The 15,158-nt window shown below is 40.0% G+C and overlaps 1 protein-coding gene and 1 pseudogene across 1 annotated transcript; one reads left to right on the top strand and one right to left on the bottom strand.

The window, feature by feature from the left end:
• Nucleotides 1–15,158, top strand: part of LOC139950945 (alkaline phosphatase-like) — a 446,069-nt pseudogene that overhangs the window by 122,048 nt on the left and 308,863 nt on the right.
• Nucleotides 2,536–3,348, bottom strand: LOC139950956 (uncharacterized). The gene has a single exon (XM_071949788.1). It carries the CDS (start codon nt 3,346–3,348, stop codon nt 2,536–2,538), a length of 813 nt encoding a protein of 270 aa, XP_071805889.1.

Below are 15,158 nucleotides of genomic sequence, written 5' to 3'. Positions count from 1 at the left end.
TTCTTAATTCTGAAAGCACCCTCTCTTGATTCAATCTGCTTCAAACCGTATTGATATCAGAATCTCCGAGGAAAAATCAATAGCACTCCGGCTCTTCGTTAACCGCGGCCCCTACCAGCCTGGGGGAAGGCAACAGGGGCCAGGTCATTTCGTTTGTTTGCAGTTTTTCGGAAGCAAAAAGAAAACAACATGTTCTGTCGCCAGTCAAATAAGCCGAGTTTTGTTCCTTCGACAACGGGTGCTACAATCCCGGCCAAAATGCTTGGGCCACCCATTCCTACGTTATTTAAACCCATTCCCTGTTCACTTCCCACTGACAAGTTCTAGGGTTTGTGTACTTTTTGTAGAAGGACGCAAAGTCAATGTTCCCTGATTTACGGTTAACTTGCAATGTTTGAAGGTAAAACGGTAAAAAGTTTCCCTTAAATTTTATTTTCTGAGGTGTTGTAGATTTTGACAAAAATTAGTAAAACAGTGTTAGGAAAATTAGTTCAGCTTGCAAATTGTATTTACCAATAATTTTAGTTCAATATCAATTAAATACGCAAAACACAAAAACCAAAACAATCAATTGATATCGGCTTTAATGTTCATTCCTTCAATGTATTTAAAACATTCAAGTGATACCACTATTTCTAAAACTATGCAATATATCTTAACGTCTAGTACACTTAATGGATTATAGTTAAATTTAACAAAAACGTGCTTTGTAGAAATACAAGTATCTAGTAATATACTAATGCTTTGTATTCTAGCGTTTATAGAACTAAGGTTCTATAATTTTAGTTTTCATAATTAACAAATTTAAAAGTAGGCCCGACCCGAGAGGGCGCTGTTCGTGACTTCAATCGAGGCGCGATATTTGAAGCAGGACGGCTCAAAGTGTTTGCTGCACAGCGCTGGAAAAGACGTCGGACCGAACCACTTTGCAAACTGACCCCATTTTTAGTTATTTTGCTGCCTCCAGCAGCAATACACGTGGTCGACATTGCAAGAAATAAACCTTTTTTCGAAACGTAAAAACTAGAACTTGCATGTAATTGCACGTACGTGTGTTCAATGTACGATCGAGGCAAAGTCTGCCTCGATGACGTCACAAAAGGGGTAGGCGGAGTCACCCCAAACAAATTTATCTATTTTTTTAACATGTAAATCGTTACAAACAATAACTCAACAAATTATGTTATTGTTCATTAACATATACTCTAATGGTTGAAGAAAAACAAATTATATTTTCAGGTGACTTTAACCCTTTAAACTCGACCCCATTTTTAATAAATTTGCATGTGCTCAGGTTATTTATTAAAATGTCTGATTTACTTCTTGGAAATATGTTAACATTATGCATCATATTAAAGCTTATATATAGTGCTATTTTATAAGAATATTTTTTACCCCCAACAGGCTATACCATGCAAATATAGTTCTAACAAAAATCACAGAGTGGGTCACAATATTACTGTCAACGAAACCTTTCTGTGTAAGGTAAAATACGACATTGTGTAATCAGCTAATATTCCGAATAATTAAGTCACGGTCGAAGTGAGGAAATTTTTATTTTCCAAATTCACACTAAGATGGTGTATTGGTTTCATGCCGATGTGACGGTTTAACGAATCGCTGTAAGTGTAATATATTTTCCCCTCTTTGACATGTTATCAAACGTTTTATACGAAAGTAATTCAAAACGAATACCCAATGTTTCATCTGCATTAAACAAAAGTGCTTTCTCATGTGAAAACAAAGAAACGCTCAAACCACGACGAAAAATTAAATATTTCTCCATATCGAAACGTGTTCAAAAAGCGACACAAAATAAATGTTTTCTGGTAACTTTACAACGCAAGTTCTTTTTGATCACAAGTTGTCGTTAGTTTAATATCATAACTATTGTACATTAACGAACATATCAACCGAAGACAACTGTTACCAGTTGTTAGGTGAATTATTTGTATTTTGTTGCCTTAACAGGGTACAGCTTTTTCAACCAATTTAAAATGTTTGAAATAAAATTGCCGGCACAATCGGAGGCCACAATGAATTATAAGTCTGAGTCTGTATCAAGGAATCTGAAGTTTTGTATTTACTGTTTAATAAACTGTCAGTTTTTCTTGCGTAGTTTCATTTTGCATTTTATGGACTCATCATGGTTTCAAGGACTCATCATTGCACCCTCGGACGGAATTACAGGCTGCAGAAATTTCAAACTTTACCGAAAATGTAATAAACTCAAAAAAGGGATGAACTGATATTTATAGCACTGTTTATGTGACAAAAACACGTTGAAAGTTCTTGTCACAATACACGTTTGCAAAATCAAGTGTTCAAATAAAACGTCTTTTCCATACTTATTGTCCTGCAAATAATAAAACAATTAATAATAAAGTAATTTTATTCGATTCATCTAAACACACGTTCGATTTTCCACGATTAACTCATTATTATTATATTTGTAAAAACTATATAGTTGCATATTAGTTTATTTAAATCGTTGTCTAAAACATTTAAACGTTTCCGTGTGTTTGTATGTTTGATTTAGATTTCGTACAGCAGGAATCCAGTGAAAGACGTGTAATGGTTAGAGTTACTATATACTGGACCGTGTACAGCTAAGTGAACTTGATCTCCATAGTGCAGGGGATTCACTGCACTGCTGCTCACTTGATGATAACCTGCATCGTTCACATACCCTGTAACAATGGTGTTACCGTTCTTCATCAGGTTGACATATAGGTTAGACTCACTTGATGGTTTATTGACTGAGAACATCAATACGTATACCCCAGGCACATTACACGTAAACGTGCCGTTATTCAAGTTGAAATCAGTCCCTTCCTCTGAAAACAATAACTCTTCAAAGGGCAGAGGATCATAGGCGGATGGAGGGAGGAAGTAGGTATTCCTCACTGCAGTGAAGGCAGACCGTCGCGTACTACATTCACCTGCTTCACCAGTCTGTCCAGCTGGTCCAGGTTCACCGCTCTCCCCCTTCAGACCATTCATCCCAGGCAGACCTTGAGGTCCTTGTTTCCCTGGTTGACCGAATCCTTGATCTCCCTTCAGTCCATGATCACCTTTAGCGCCTGGCTCACCACCCAGTCCATCTGACCCCTTGTCTCCTTTAACCCCGGGTTGACCTACCTCACCAGGAGAGCCAGCATCACCTCTGGGGCCTACAAGTCCTTGACCATGGTTCCCATTAGATCCAGGGATTCCCGGTATACCGGCTGGGCCCTGGCAGCAAGAGTTACACGTCATTCCCGGATCAGGTGAAACTGCAGCTGTAGCCACCAATAACCGAACTTGCATAAAAGCCAAAACAATGGCCACTGCTATCGTAATTTTCATCTGTAAGTTAAATAAAAGACATACGGAAAACAAACAATTACAACATTTATAGCAATGATGTTTTTGTAGCTGGGAGGGTTGGTCATGTGTCAGTTGGTCCGAACTTTTTAATGTTTACGCCCGTAAGGTATTAGATTTGATAAAACGGTACATTATTTGACTAACCGAATTAAATTCTAAGTTTTAAGAGCTAAATCGGTAAATGAAGTGGTTGTTAAGTTTATTTTGAAATCACTTTTTTTTTCAAAAGAACTGGACTTACAAACAAAGTTAGCTTTAATTAGTTGTCAGAATTACCCCCATTCTAATGTATGGTGTTTGTTTTGCAGGAGCAGATATACTAATGAATTTGTATGTTTAAGTTTACAGGGGTAGATCCACTATTGAATATGTATTTTTCTCCCCAAAGACTGTGAACTCTTGTTATTATGCTAATTTTGCAATTTGGTTTATGAATAGAAGTGCGGAGGTCGGTGCCTTCACTTGCCTTTGTACTTGTCTGGTCACACAGGTTTGTGTGAATAATTATGTATTGTTGTGCATTGAAGGATTGAGCTATTTTCCATGAAGTTGTGGTATGCAAGATTTTAGGGAGTGACAGTAGTCTCACATAGGTTTCTTATGGAAGAAGGAACATGAAAGTTTGAGTGAGAGAAAGATAGAGAGAATTTGAATGGGTATTTGGAAGTGCCTATATCTCAACAGTGTCGCGCTACAATTATAACCTTTGAGGATGTTGCTTTACTGCAATTTTAATGCTAAATCAGAAACAGATTATTCAGGCTGTTATTTTAAGCATTTGATTGGCAGAGAACTGAGGTGGCAGAGATCGGCAGTTTAAGATTGAAAACAAGGAGAAAATCGCAAATTGAAAATTTGCTTATTGTTTTTGAGAATAATGATTCTAATTGAGCAGAATTCTTGAAACTAAATTGTTCTTGGAAATGTGTATTTCATGCTGTATTAACGGAGAATTGGATTTGAATAGCTTTGTAATTTAAATACTCTGAATTTGTAGTTCACCATTTTTTTGAGAAGAAGAAATCAGACAAAGAAATGATTTGAGAAGTGCATGTGTATTTATCAAAATAAAGGAGAGCATCAGGCATTATTGTATTTGTTTTAATAGTCATTTTATAGATGGCCATGATGTTGAGGTGGGAATCTAACCCTCTCCTAGAAGTTTAAAGGGACTATACCCTCATGGAGTGAGAAGCGTTAATGGAAGTTCTGAGACGGACAAAAAGGAAGGCAGGAGAGTCTATGACACGTGCCTACATAAAGTGTTAGAAGAAGAGTGGAGCAAGACATTTTTGTACCGGAGGACAGTTTAACCTTTGGCTATTTCACGGTGGGCCAAATTTATTCACATTTTTGTCGGAGTTGAAGTCAGAGTTGAAGTCCTAAGCTTTATTTGACAAGATTGAGAGGAAGTGTTTTGAGTTTATTGATATAAAGTGTATCTATTTGGCAGGTAGAGTTTGTTCTTAGATAACTGTCTTGCTTAATGCTACTACCGCGGAGTAGATTGTTCGGGTGCTCGGGAGACTTCCCAGTTCTTAAAAAAACTGTACTGCTTATTAACTATTACCTGGGCGGATGAAATAGAAATAGGCTGGGACTATTATTTTAGCGTATAGCATCGTAATTAACTGTACTACCGCGGAGTCAGTTCTTGGGTTGCTCTAGTCATCATCAGGAGACTGACGTTGACTAGAGCAACCCAAGAACCATGGAGGTTGACTTTATAAATGAATTAAATGTTGTTACTTTTGAAAGACCAATTTGAGACATCACAGTTTCGATCCATAAATATGATACCTAATACGTTACTCGGCGATCATGTGGTGTCACTTGGAGCCACTCAGACAAAAAAAACTGACTTTAAAAACAAACTTTGTCAAAAGTGGAATGTGAACCTTGGACCCATATTGTTTCCACATCCATATTGTTCACGATTTACCTTTTTGCCAGCAATGTTTAAAATAGTTTTTTTTTACTAATGTTTCGCACAAAATAGAACTAGAAAACATTTTACTGAGAGTACAGAGTAATTCAAAACAAACCACAATTGTTTTTATATTTGCTCCTTTGTTAAGGCTGGCTCACACTATGACGATAAGAGGGTACGGCATGCTATGTTTAGCTGCGAATCGCAACTGCGAGTTTGCCGCCATTCATCGTGTGTTGTCGTCAATTGTCGCTGACGAATCCGCTAGAGACCGCAGACGGCTGCAAAATTAGTCGCGTCCGTCCCTACTGTGTAAGCCAACCTTTAATAAGGCTGGCTTACATAGTAGCGGGGCAAAAGCCAAACGGAAAGTGGCGACCGTGAAAATCCCAAGACGTTGGCGGCAAAGTAAAGGCAAAAAGCCCAAAGGGAAAAATCATAATTAGCTGACGGGGAGGGAACGACCTTCAGCGACAACAGGAAAAGGGTCACACGGCTGGCAGCGGATTGGGTGGCGGCAAGGAACGGCGGCTGATGAAGGTGGGTTGTGGCGACGATGACGTGACTCGTTTGCCGACATCAAACCGTCTGTGTGTGGGTTGTATAACAGTCGAGTTTGGCGTTCCCACTCTTCACAATATTCTGGTCATCCAATCATCAGACAACGACTACCAACGAAATTGTGACGACCTCAAAACGACAGTTGACCCCTTGCACGCGCGTCACACGCGGCGACTGATGCCACGCTCACCATGTTGGTGGCCAATAGATTTACGTGTAAACGCAGAGTCGCCTAAATAACGCACTTCTCTGAACAACACACGTTGACATTGACCACCAAAAGGGCCCCTCCAAGATTATTTTGATGATGACGTCAGGTGAATTGGGTCAATACTCAATAGGCGGAATCGCACGGCATGGAAATGTCATGCGACTGATAATTGCGGCCATCTGCGTCAAGGAAATGAGGGTTACGTTCTCCAACGAAATCTGAACGCAATCACAATGATTTTTTTTTTTTCACAACTTTGCCGACGGACACGACTGATAATGTCGACCGTCTTCGGTCGCTAGCGGGTTCGTCATCGACAATTGACGGCAAAACACGTTGATTGGCGGCAAACTCAAAATTGCAATACGCAGCTCGACTTTGCTTGCTGTAACCCTTATTTGTCATAGTGTGGGCCAGTTAGCACCAGGCCGATGACTTGTTCGACCCCCAAAAACTGGGACACTGTTGTCGATATAATACTTTTGAATAATTCGTTGACAAGACTTTAGTTTTGAGATGACCTTGTTTTCACAAGTGATGATTTCAGCGCAGCTATGCATGCAATAAATTATCGGCATTATATAGACCTGTTCGTACTTCCTGCGAACGCGAATGGGATACGAATGTTTAAGCCACATCGCTGTTTTTGCAGGGATTGAACACATTTCAACTGATGCGAATTACACGTTGCGATTTTGTGACGTCAAAATTTGTAAATATTCGCATTCGCATTTGCAGGAGGTATGAACAGAGATTGTTCGCTTAAAAAGCTATACATCATGGCAATAACGGTGCTTCTAACAAATTGCAGGCGATTAATTAGCTGACCGACTCAATCACAAAACTGTTCATAAAAAATAAAAAAAAAAATGGTACAAAGACAAACAATCACATTTCCTAAAGGGTGAAGACATTTGTAAAACGCACAACAACTGCACTGTAAACAAAAACAAGTTTTTAGGTTCTGTAACAGGTTTCGAACGCGTCGAAGAGTGTATAGGGTTAACACGTAACAGTGTCTGGGGCCAATGAGTTGTGTTGAAAGCAATGGTTTCTGCCCATTTATAAACGGCTGATGCGTCAAACTAAACGCGTCAAGCGTTTTGTTTTTACTATGATGCGTTTAGTTTGACGCATCAGCCGTTTACTTTATGTTAAGAATGTGTTAAAGAAGCGTTTAAGCACAACAACGATTGCTGATCGCACCAGTGATTAAGTTTGATGTAGAAAATGGGCGAAACCCAATGTTTTACAACACAACTCATGGGCCCTATACAGTGTTACGTGTTTAACCTAAACCCTTAGATGCGTTCGAAAGTTGTTACAGAACACAAACACTTGTTTTGTACGGTGTGTCTTGCTGATGCGCACCATCAATTTAGTTTATCTGTTTGTCATTGTTTGTTAACGTTTGAATTGTGTCAATTTTGCCAATTATGTTGTAACATTCTTGCAAGATGTGCAACAGAATGCCTCAAAACAAGACAATTACCCTGGTAATACAGAACAACTGTCGCAAAAAATAGTGGCGGTTAAAGAGTTTTGTAAACATTTGGAGCAAACGGCACACCCGCCTTGCTTCGGTTGCCCCTTGCTGTAACAAGACAATCAACACCTTATAGGGTACTCATATTGTACAATGTTCAGTCTGAAATATCCCCCGCCCATAATAAAAAAAACAACAAAAAAACAACAACATTTTTTTATAAAATAATGCAATGTAAAATCAACAATGCAATCTCATCATTTGTTGTTACCATTCTTTACACAATGTTGTAAACGAGCAGAACGTCGCGCGCGGTCAAAGTATTGACAATGGCGGAAAAAAATATAACAACAGTTTTGCACAAAACATTCTTGGAGACTTCTGCAAGTAGCGCGAAAAAAAAACTTTAGGAAATTACGGCATGGTTTCAAAGGGAGCTGAACTGGGTGCACATTTTTGTGTACAATCACAGTACCACCACAGTTCACTAAGATAGCAGAGCTTTAGGAGAGAAGAGACCTAACCACTGCATGATAATATCAGCTGTATCGAGTGGTGTCCCTTTTGGAGCAAAAACTGCCAGCACATTGCAATAGGCTAACCTTAAACCCACTACTTGCATCTAGAAGCCAAAGCTTGAGTCCGGCAGTAGAATGAGGAACACTTACCTTGATGATGTGTTCTTGTAGTCCAAACCTTCTCAGTTCCACTCTTATGATGCAAAGTTGTTATGAACACTGCTGCTGGTGCAGCGCGTTTAAATACTGCCGCGTTTTCCTTGAAGTGCTCATCAGTCTACTTCTGGGTTTTGATTGACAATCGATGAGCAGCCAATCATAGATACGTGTTAAAGTCACTGATTGACAGCAGTGACTTACTCTACCATTGGTTTGGACGAGGCTGTATGTTGCAATTGTGGATCAATACCGTGTTAAAGTCACTGATTTATGACAGTGACTTACTCTAGCATTGGTTTGAATGAGACTGTGTATAAATAGATACCAAACTCTACACTACATTGTGTATGTGTTAAAGTCACTGATTGAAAGCAGTGACTTACTCTAGCACTGGTTTGAACTCTACACTACATTGTGTATGTGTTAAAGTCACTGATTGAAAACAGTGACTTACTCTATCACCGGTTTGAATGAAGCTGTATGTTACCAATGGGGCTCAATTCGTGCATACTTTAATGGTATGTTGTTTTTACATGTATATCCGCCCTACTGGGTTGCACTGTGTGATTGCTTCCTGAAGTTCCTGGCCGTTTTTCTTCTATTTCCGCTCAATTGATGTATTTCCCTGATGATTGTGAATTAAAGTGCAAGTTTATTATCAAAGAAAAACTGTGTACGCAATATATAAACTGTTCAGATGGTTCTCTTTCGTGCTTGGTTAACCACTCTTTTCACGTATGGTTACGAACACTAACTCAGTGTTTTTTTTCCGAAATCGAAATGCAATGACAATGTATTTAGTTGAATGCGCCACCAACAGAGCAACGTTAAAGGCACTGGACACCAATGGTAATTACTCAAAATAATTGTTAGCATAAAAACTAACTTGGGTATGAGCATTGGAGAGATATTAATAAGATAAACAATGTTAGTTAAACGGCTTTCTCTGAATAAACCTAGGTTTTGAGAAGAAGTAGTTTTTCGAATTGTTAAGGTCTTAATCTCAAGGCATCTGAAAGCACACAACTTGTGCGACAAGGGGTGTTTTTCCAAGTATTCTCTTGCAACTTCGACGACCGTAATTGAGCTCATGAACTCAAGGGTAATTTTAAACTGGTTTCCTATTGTATCCCTTTTTTCAGAGTCTACTACAACTCACTCGCACAATGCTTTTAAGGAAACAATAATGTTCAATGGAGCAGAAACAATCATATGAACACATTGCGATTTGAAATGATTTACTATTTACAATTTGTTGATGAGACTGAAGTCATTTTGATTATTAAAGGACTCTTGTTTAACACGTAAGGCAGGATTCCGCCTTGGGCCGATGTTTCATGGAAATCTGTCCCCGGAGATTCTGTCCCCATTTTGGGCAGGTGTGTGTCAGGAGATTATGTCCTCCCAAAATCCCCCCCCCCTATACGGCAAACTTGTTACAAACTACTTGTGGTAGCGCCCTCTGTTAAATCACCCTGACTCAGCCCATGTTATTCCCAAACATGGGAAAGAATCTCCAGTAGCACTGATTTCACTGAGACCCCGGCAACCCATCCGGGCGCCTAGTCCTGGAGAATTGCGCGTGGTACTTGTAGTGGCAGGAGATTTCTGTCCCTTGGAGCGGGTTTCCTCCTCTTACAGTGAGCGGTGACCATAGTCGTTTCTTAATTCTGAAAGCACCCTCTTTTGATTCAATCTGCTTTAGACCATATTACTATCAGAGTCTCCGAGAAAATCAATGACACTCCGGCTCTTCGTTAACTGCGGCCCCTACCAGTCTGGGGAAGACAGGAGGGGCCAGGTCATTTCGTTTGTTTGCAGTTTTATGAAACCATTCCCTGTCTACTTCCTACTGACAATAAACATTGTCTCCCCTGCCTTCGCCCCCCACCCCTCTCAATGTTGAGTGTGACGCAGAATACTGGCAGTAAGAACCATCATTGAAAGGGGGCGGGGGGGGGGGGCAATGGCCCGGATTGTAGTCTGAGTTACAACACCGTACACTGTACGTTTGTAGTAAATTGCAGCAAAAGAGGGCGCTTTGTAATTGAGCACACACACAACCAATGTCCGGATCTGCACACACCTCACATTACACATTTTTGATAAATTATACATAGAGGGCGCTTTGTAAATATATTTTCATTACAACACAGGGCGCTGTGGCCCTCTATGTGTATTTTCTTACAGTTTGCCGTATACATAGGGTGCGTTCGATAAGCTTCCATTAGTCGACCCCGCGGTGCTCACTCGGGTGAGCCTCTGACAAGAGCTAATCGAACGATCACACTCGCCCTCTCGTGGTGACGGCATGCACCTCGGGTCACCCCAAGTGACCCACTCCACAAGCAGGGCACTGGGGGCTGACCCGGGTGAACCCCTGGAATGACGTTAAAGCTATTAGAACGTAACGGGGGCAGACCGGGGTCGACCCAGGGAAGCTAAACGAACTCCCCATAGATTGCAGACTGGGACCATGTCTTTATCCGCAAAGATAAAGACAGGTACCTGCTATTCAGATACAATTGGATACAATGCTATCATTGGATAAATCAACATCAAGTCGAGCGCCATGTGGGAGCTCGAGCCTGCCCAGTGATTTCTCTCTAGATGTTCCGATCCAGCATGCAGGAGCGTAGTTCCTCAGCGCTGGCCAAGCCGGTGTCTCGATTAAGGGTGTCTACGAAGGAGAGACGTCTTAAGTTTGATAAATGCAGTGAATGCTACCGTATCTTGGCTTGGTTTGATTTGTCTGAGGTAACCTCAGTCGACCAATCAAAACACAGATATGGAAAGCTTACTCTCGGCCACCCGCATGCTATGTGTCCACGTGTGTGGTGTATGTATACTAAACAGCTCGTATTCCGAAAGATTAAGTCACAATCAAAGAGGAAAATTATATTGTCCAAGTTTACAATAAAATGGTGTATTTTTGTTGGTAACCTTCTTACAGCAAGATTGGTTTCATGCCGTTTTGACAGGTAAACCATGTCGCTGTAGAGAAATGTACCTTCCACTCTTTGACATGTTATTCTGCAGCATCAAATGTTTTATACAGAGGTAATTCAAAACGAATACCCAATGTTTCATCTGCATTAAAAAAAAAGCTCTCTCCTGTAAAAACAAACAAACGCAAAACTACGAGGAAGAATTGTACACTTCACCATATCGAGACGTGTTCGGGAAAAATACGGCACAAAAGAAATGTCTTCCGGTTACTTGACAACGCTGTATCCTTTTGATCACAAGTTATCAAAAGTTTAACATAATAAGTATTGTTCATACACCAATATATCAACAGAAATACCAGTTTTTGCTTTGTTTTTGTTGCTTAAACAGGGTACAGCTCTATTCACCAATTTAACATTGTGGGAATTCAAAATGGCCGGCGAAACAGGCGGCCATCACGAATTATGTCTTTGCAGTCTTTAAGTCTGTATCACGGAAGGTGACCTGCTTTTGTTTTTCTTTACTGTTTGTTAAACTGTCCTGATTTATTTTCTTGTAATCCATTTTTTAAAACTTTTTTGGGGGAAAAACAAAATGATTTAGAGTCGTCATCAAATACTTCATAATGCACCCTTGGAAACCAACCTTGGAAAGAAGACGTATTAAATTTTCCCAAAAATGTGATCAACTCAAAAAGAAGGATAAACTGATACTTATAGCAATGTAAACGTAACATTACAGTTTTTAAAAGTTTTCGTCACAATAAACACGTTTAGAAAATCACGCTTTAAAATATAACGTCTGCTATCAAACCAATTGTCATACATGCATTAAAATAACTGTTGATTTGTTATATTCATCTGAACAAACTGCCCCATCTAAACACAACTAACTATTGTTTATTCTATTTTGAAACACATTAAACGTTGTCTAAGACATTAAAACGTTTCCGTGCGTGTTATGCTTGATTTAGATTTGGTACAACAGGACTCCTGTAAAAGACTGTAATGGTGAGAGTTACTATATACTTGACCGTCTACAGCTAAGTGAACTTGATCTCCATAGTGCAGGGGAATCACTGCACTGTTGCTCGCTTGATGAGTACCTGCAGCCTGTATACCCCCTGAAACAATGATGTTACCGTTCTTCTTAAGCAGGACGTACCGGGTGTCTCAACAAAAACTATACACTTTTGAAATGGCTGCCGAATAAAAAACAAACGATTCTGGGGGAAAAATGTTTTTGTTTATGGATAGCTTATGGTCTCAACTTTCATATGACACCAAAGATTCGTAAAATAATTCATGGCTGGGTGAGCACTGCTCACTTTTGTGAAGTGTTTAAAATAAGACTGCGCAGGAATTAGCCTTCCAATTTGAGAGCTTACAAAATTGAGGGTGATGTAATAAATTCATGCTCAAATACGATCAGTTTTGGTTTGCTGAGTGAAGTTTATGGTTTGTTAAACCATTTATTTTATGTTCATAAGTGAACAGGAAATGCATTTTTGTTCTTGTAGCATTGTAACTTTCCCCGGTAGACTCAGTGGTGTCTTCATGTGAGTCGCGATGGTGTGATAGTACATGTAGCAATTTCCATGTTACAAACTGTGTTTGTTTTTTAACATCATTCTGTGACTTTGAATAAAAACCTTCATTCCGCATTTCAGTTATTGTAAGATGAGTTGAACATTTCATTGGTTTTCTTAATAATCAGATGGGGATTATGTACAAAGATTGTTCAATGGTACGTTTTTTGAAAACAGGAATGTCAAAGATGTTGGCTACTTATTCTTCAGGTTACCCATTAACCTGAAGTAGCTGAAATCTTTGATTGAATTGTGTAAGCTAAAAAGGACTTCTCTCACAAAGGGAAGGCTAATTCCTGCGCAGCCTTATTTTCAACCCTTCACAAACGTGAACATTGCTCACCCAGCCATGAATTATTTTCGGACTTTATGGTGTCATGTGAAAGTTGAGACCATAAGCTATCCATACACCTAAACCTTTTCCCCCAGAATCACATACTTTTCATTCGGCAGCCATTTCAAAAGTGTATAATTTTTTTGAGACACACGGTATAGGTAAGGCCCACTTGGTGTTTTAAGACTGAAAACATCAATACGTATACCCCAAGCAGGCACATTACACGTGAACGCGCCGTTCAAACTGAACGGGTGAACCCCTGGAATGAAAGCTATTCGAACGTACATGGGGTCGAGGTCGACCCAGTGAAGCTAAACAAACGCAGCCTAAGATTGACGTCTGGGACCCTGTCTTTAAAGACAGGTACCTGCTATTCAGATCCAGTGATTCCATTGGATACATCAGCATCAAGTCGAGCGCCATGTGGAAGCTCGAGCATGCCCGAGCATGCCCAGTGGTTTCTCTCCAGATGTTCCGATCCAGCAAGCATTAGCGTAGTTCCTCGGCGCTGGCCAAGCCGGTGTCTCGATTCAGGGTGTCTAATAAGGAAATACGTCTTAAATTGGATAAATGCAGTGGATGCTACCATCTTCGGGCTTGTTTTGATTTGCCTGAGGTAATCTCGGTCGACCAATCAAAACACAGATATAGAAAGCTTACTCTAGTTTCGGCCGTCTGCACGTTGTGTTTCCACGTACGTGGTGTATATACTATACATACAATGTGCATGAACTTGCATGTAATGTTGGTGTAGAATTTGACCGCGTATCTTTAGGTAAAAAGTGAAAAAACACGCCAGTTTGGAGGCCGGTCTATGGTGTTTTTCACGTGTGAACCTCGAAGTGTGATGCAGGTATTCAGGCTACATAGGGTACGTTCGACTGGCTGCCCTGGGTCTAGCCGCGGTGCTCACTCGGGTGATCCCCTGACGAGAGCTAATAGAACGAGCACACTCCACAAGCAGGGCACTGGGGGCTGACCCGGGTGAGCCCAAGGAATGGCGATTCGAACGTACCGTGGGTAGACCGGGATCGACCCAGGGAAGCCAAACGAACGCACCCAAATGTTGTTGGTTGTGTACATGTAGAGGTGACAAGGGTTTAATTGTTCAGGGTTTATGTCCAATTCGAAAGTGCGTAAAGTCAGTCAATCCATTTGCTTTTGAATGAGGCACTTGGACCGATTCGCTCGACCCCATTGTTCTCATCTAGCATCACAGGGAAGGTATGATGAGCTCGTACAACTTATCTAATTCATGACTTTAAGAAAATAATGCTTAACAATACTTAACTGTGCGGGGCAAGCTGTTGTATAGCAATTATTATTATACCATTGTGTCATTTCAAAAAACGTGCTCTGAACTATTTGACATAACAACTTGAGTCTGATGATTTCAAATTTAAGGGTTCGGATACTTTTTTTGAAGGACACAAACACACTGTTCACTGATTCACAATAAACTTGCACTGTCCGAAGAAATAACGGTAGAAAGTTTCCCTAACATTATTACTTGCAGAGGTGCTGTAGCTTTCGACAAAATGAGTTAAAACAGTGTCAGGAAAATTATTTCAGATTGTAAATTGTATTTACCAAAAACTGTAGTTTAATATCCAGTAAATACTCAAAACACAAAAACCAAAACAATCAACTGATACGACGTCAATGTTCATTTCTTCAATGTATTTAAAACATTGAAGTGGCACCTGACTATTTATAAAACTATGACATCGATCTTAAAGCCATTGGACCCTTTCGGTTCACAAACAAAAAAGTTCACAGATTTACAAATAACTTACAGGGTTTACAGAAGGCAATGGTGAAAGACTTCTCTTGAAATATTATTTCATGAAATGCTTTACTTTTTGAGAAAACAGCAAAACAATATAAATTCTCGTTAACGAGAATTACGGATTTGTTTTAAACACATGTCATGACACGGCGAAACGCGCGGAAACAAGGGTGGGTTTTTCCGTTGTTTTCTCCCGACTCCGATGACCGATTGAGCCTTAATTTTCACAGGTTTGTTATTTGATATAGAAGTTGTGGGCCT

Source organism: Asterias amurensis, chromosome 18 (assembly GCF_032118995.1).
Source record: "Asterias amurensis chromosome 18, ASM3211899v1".
Classification (NCBI taxonomy): domain Eukaryota; kingdom Metazoa; phylum Echinodermata; class Asteroidea; order Forcipulatida; family Asteriidae; genus Asterias; species Asterias amurensis.
Note: the sequence above shows the minus strand (reverse complement) of the source record. Positions and strands in the feature narration are given on the sequence as shown.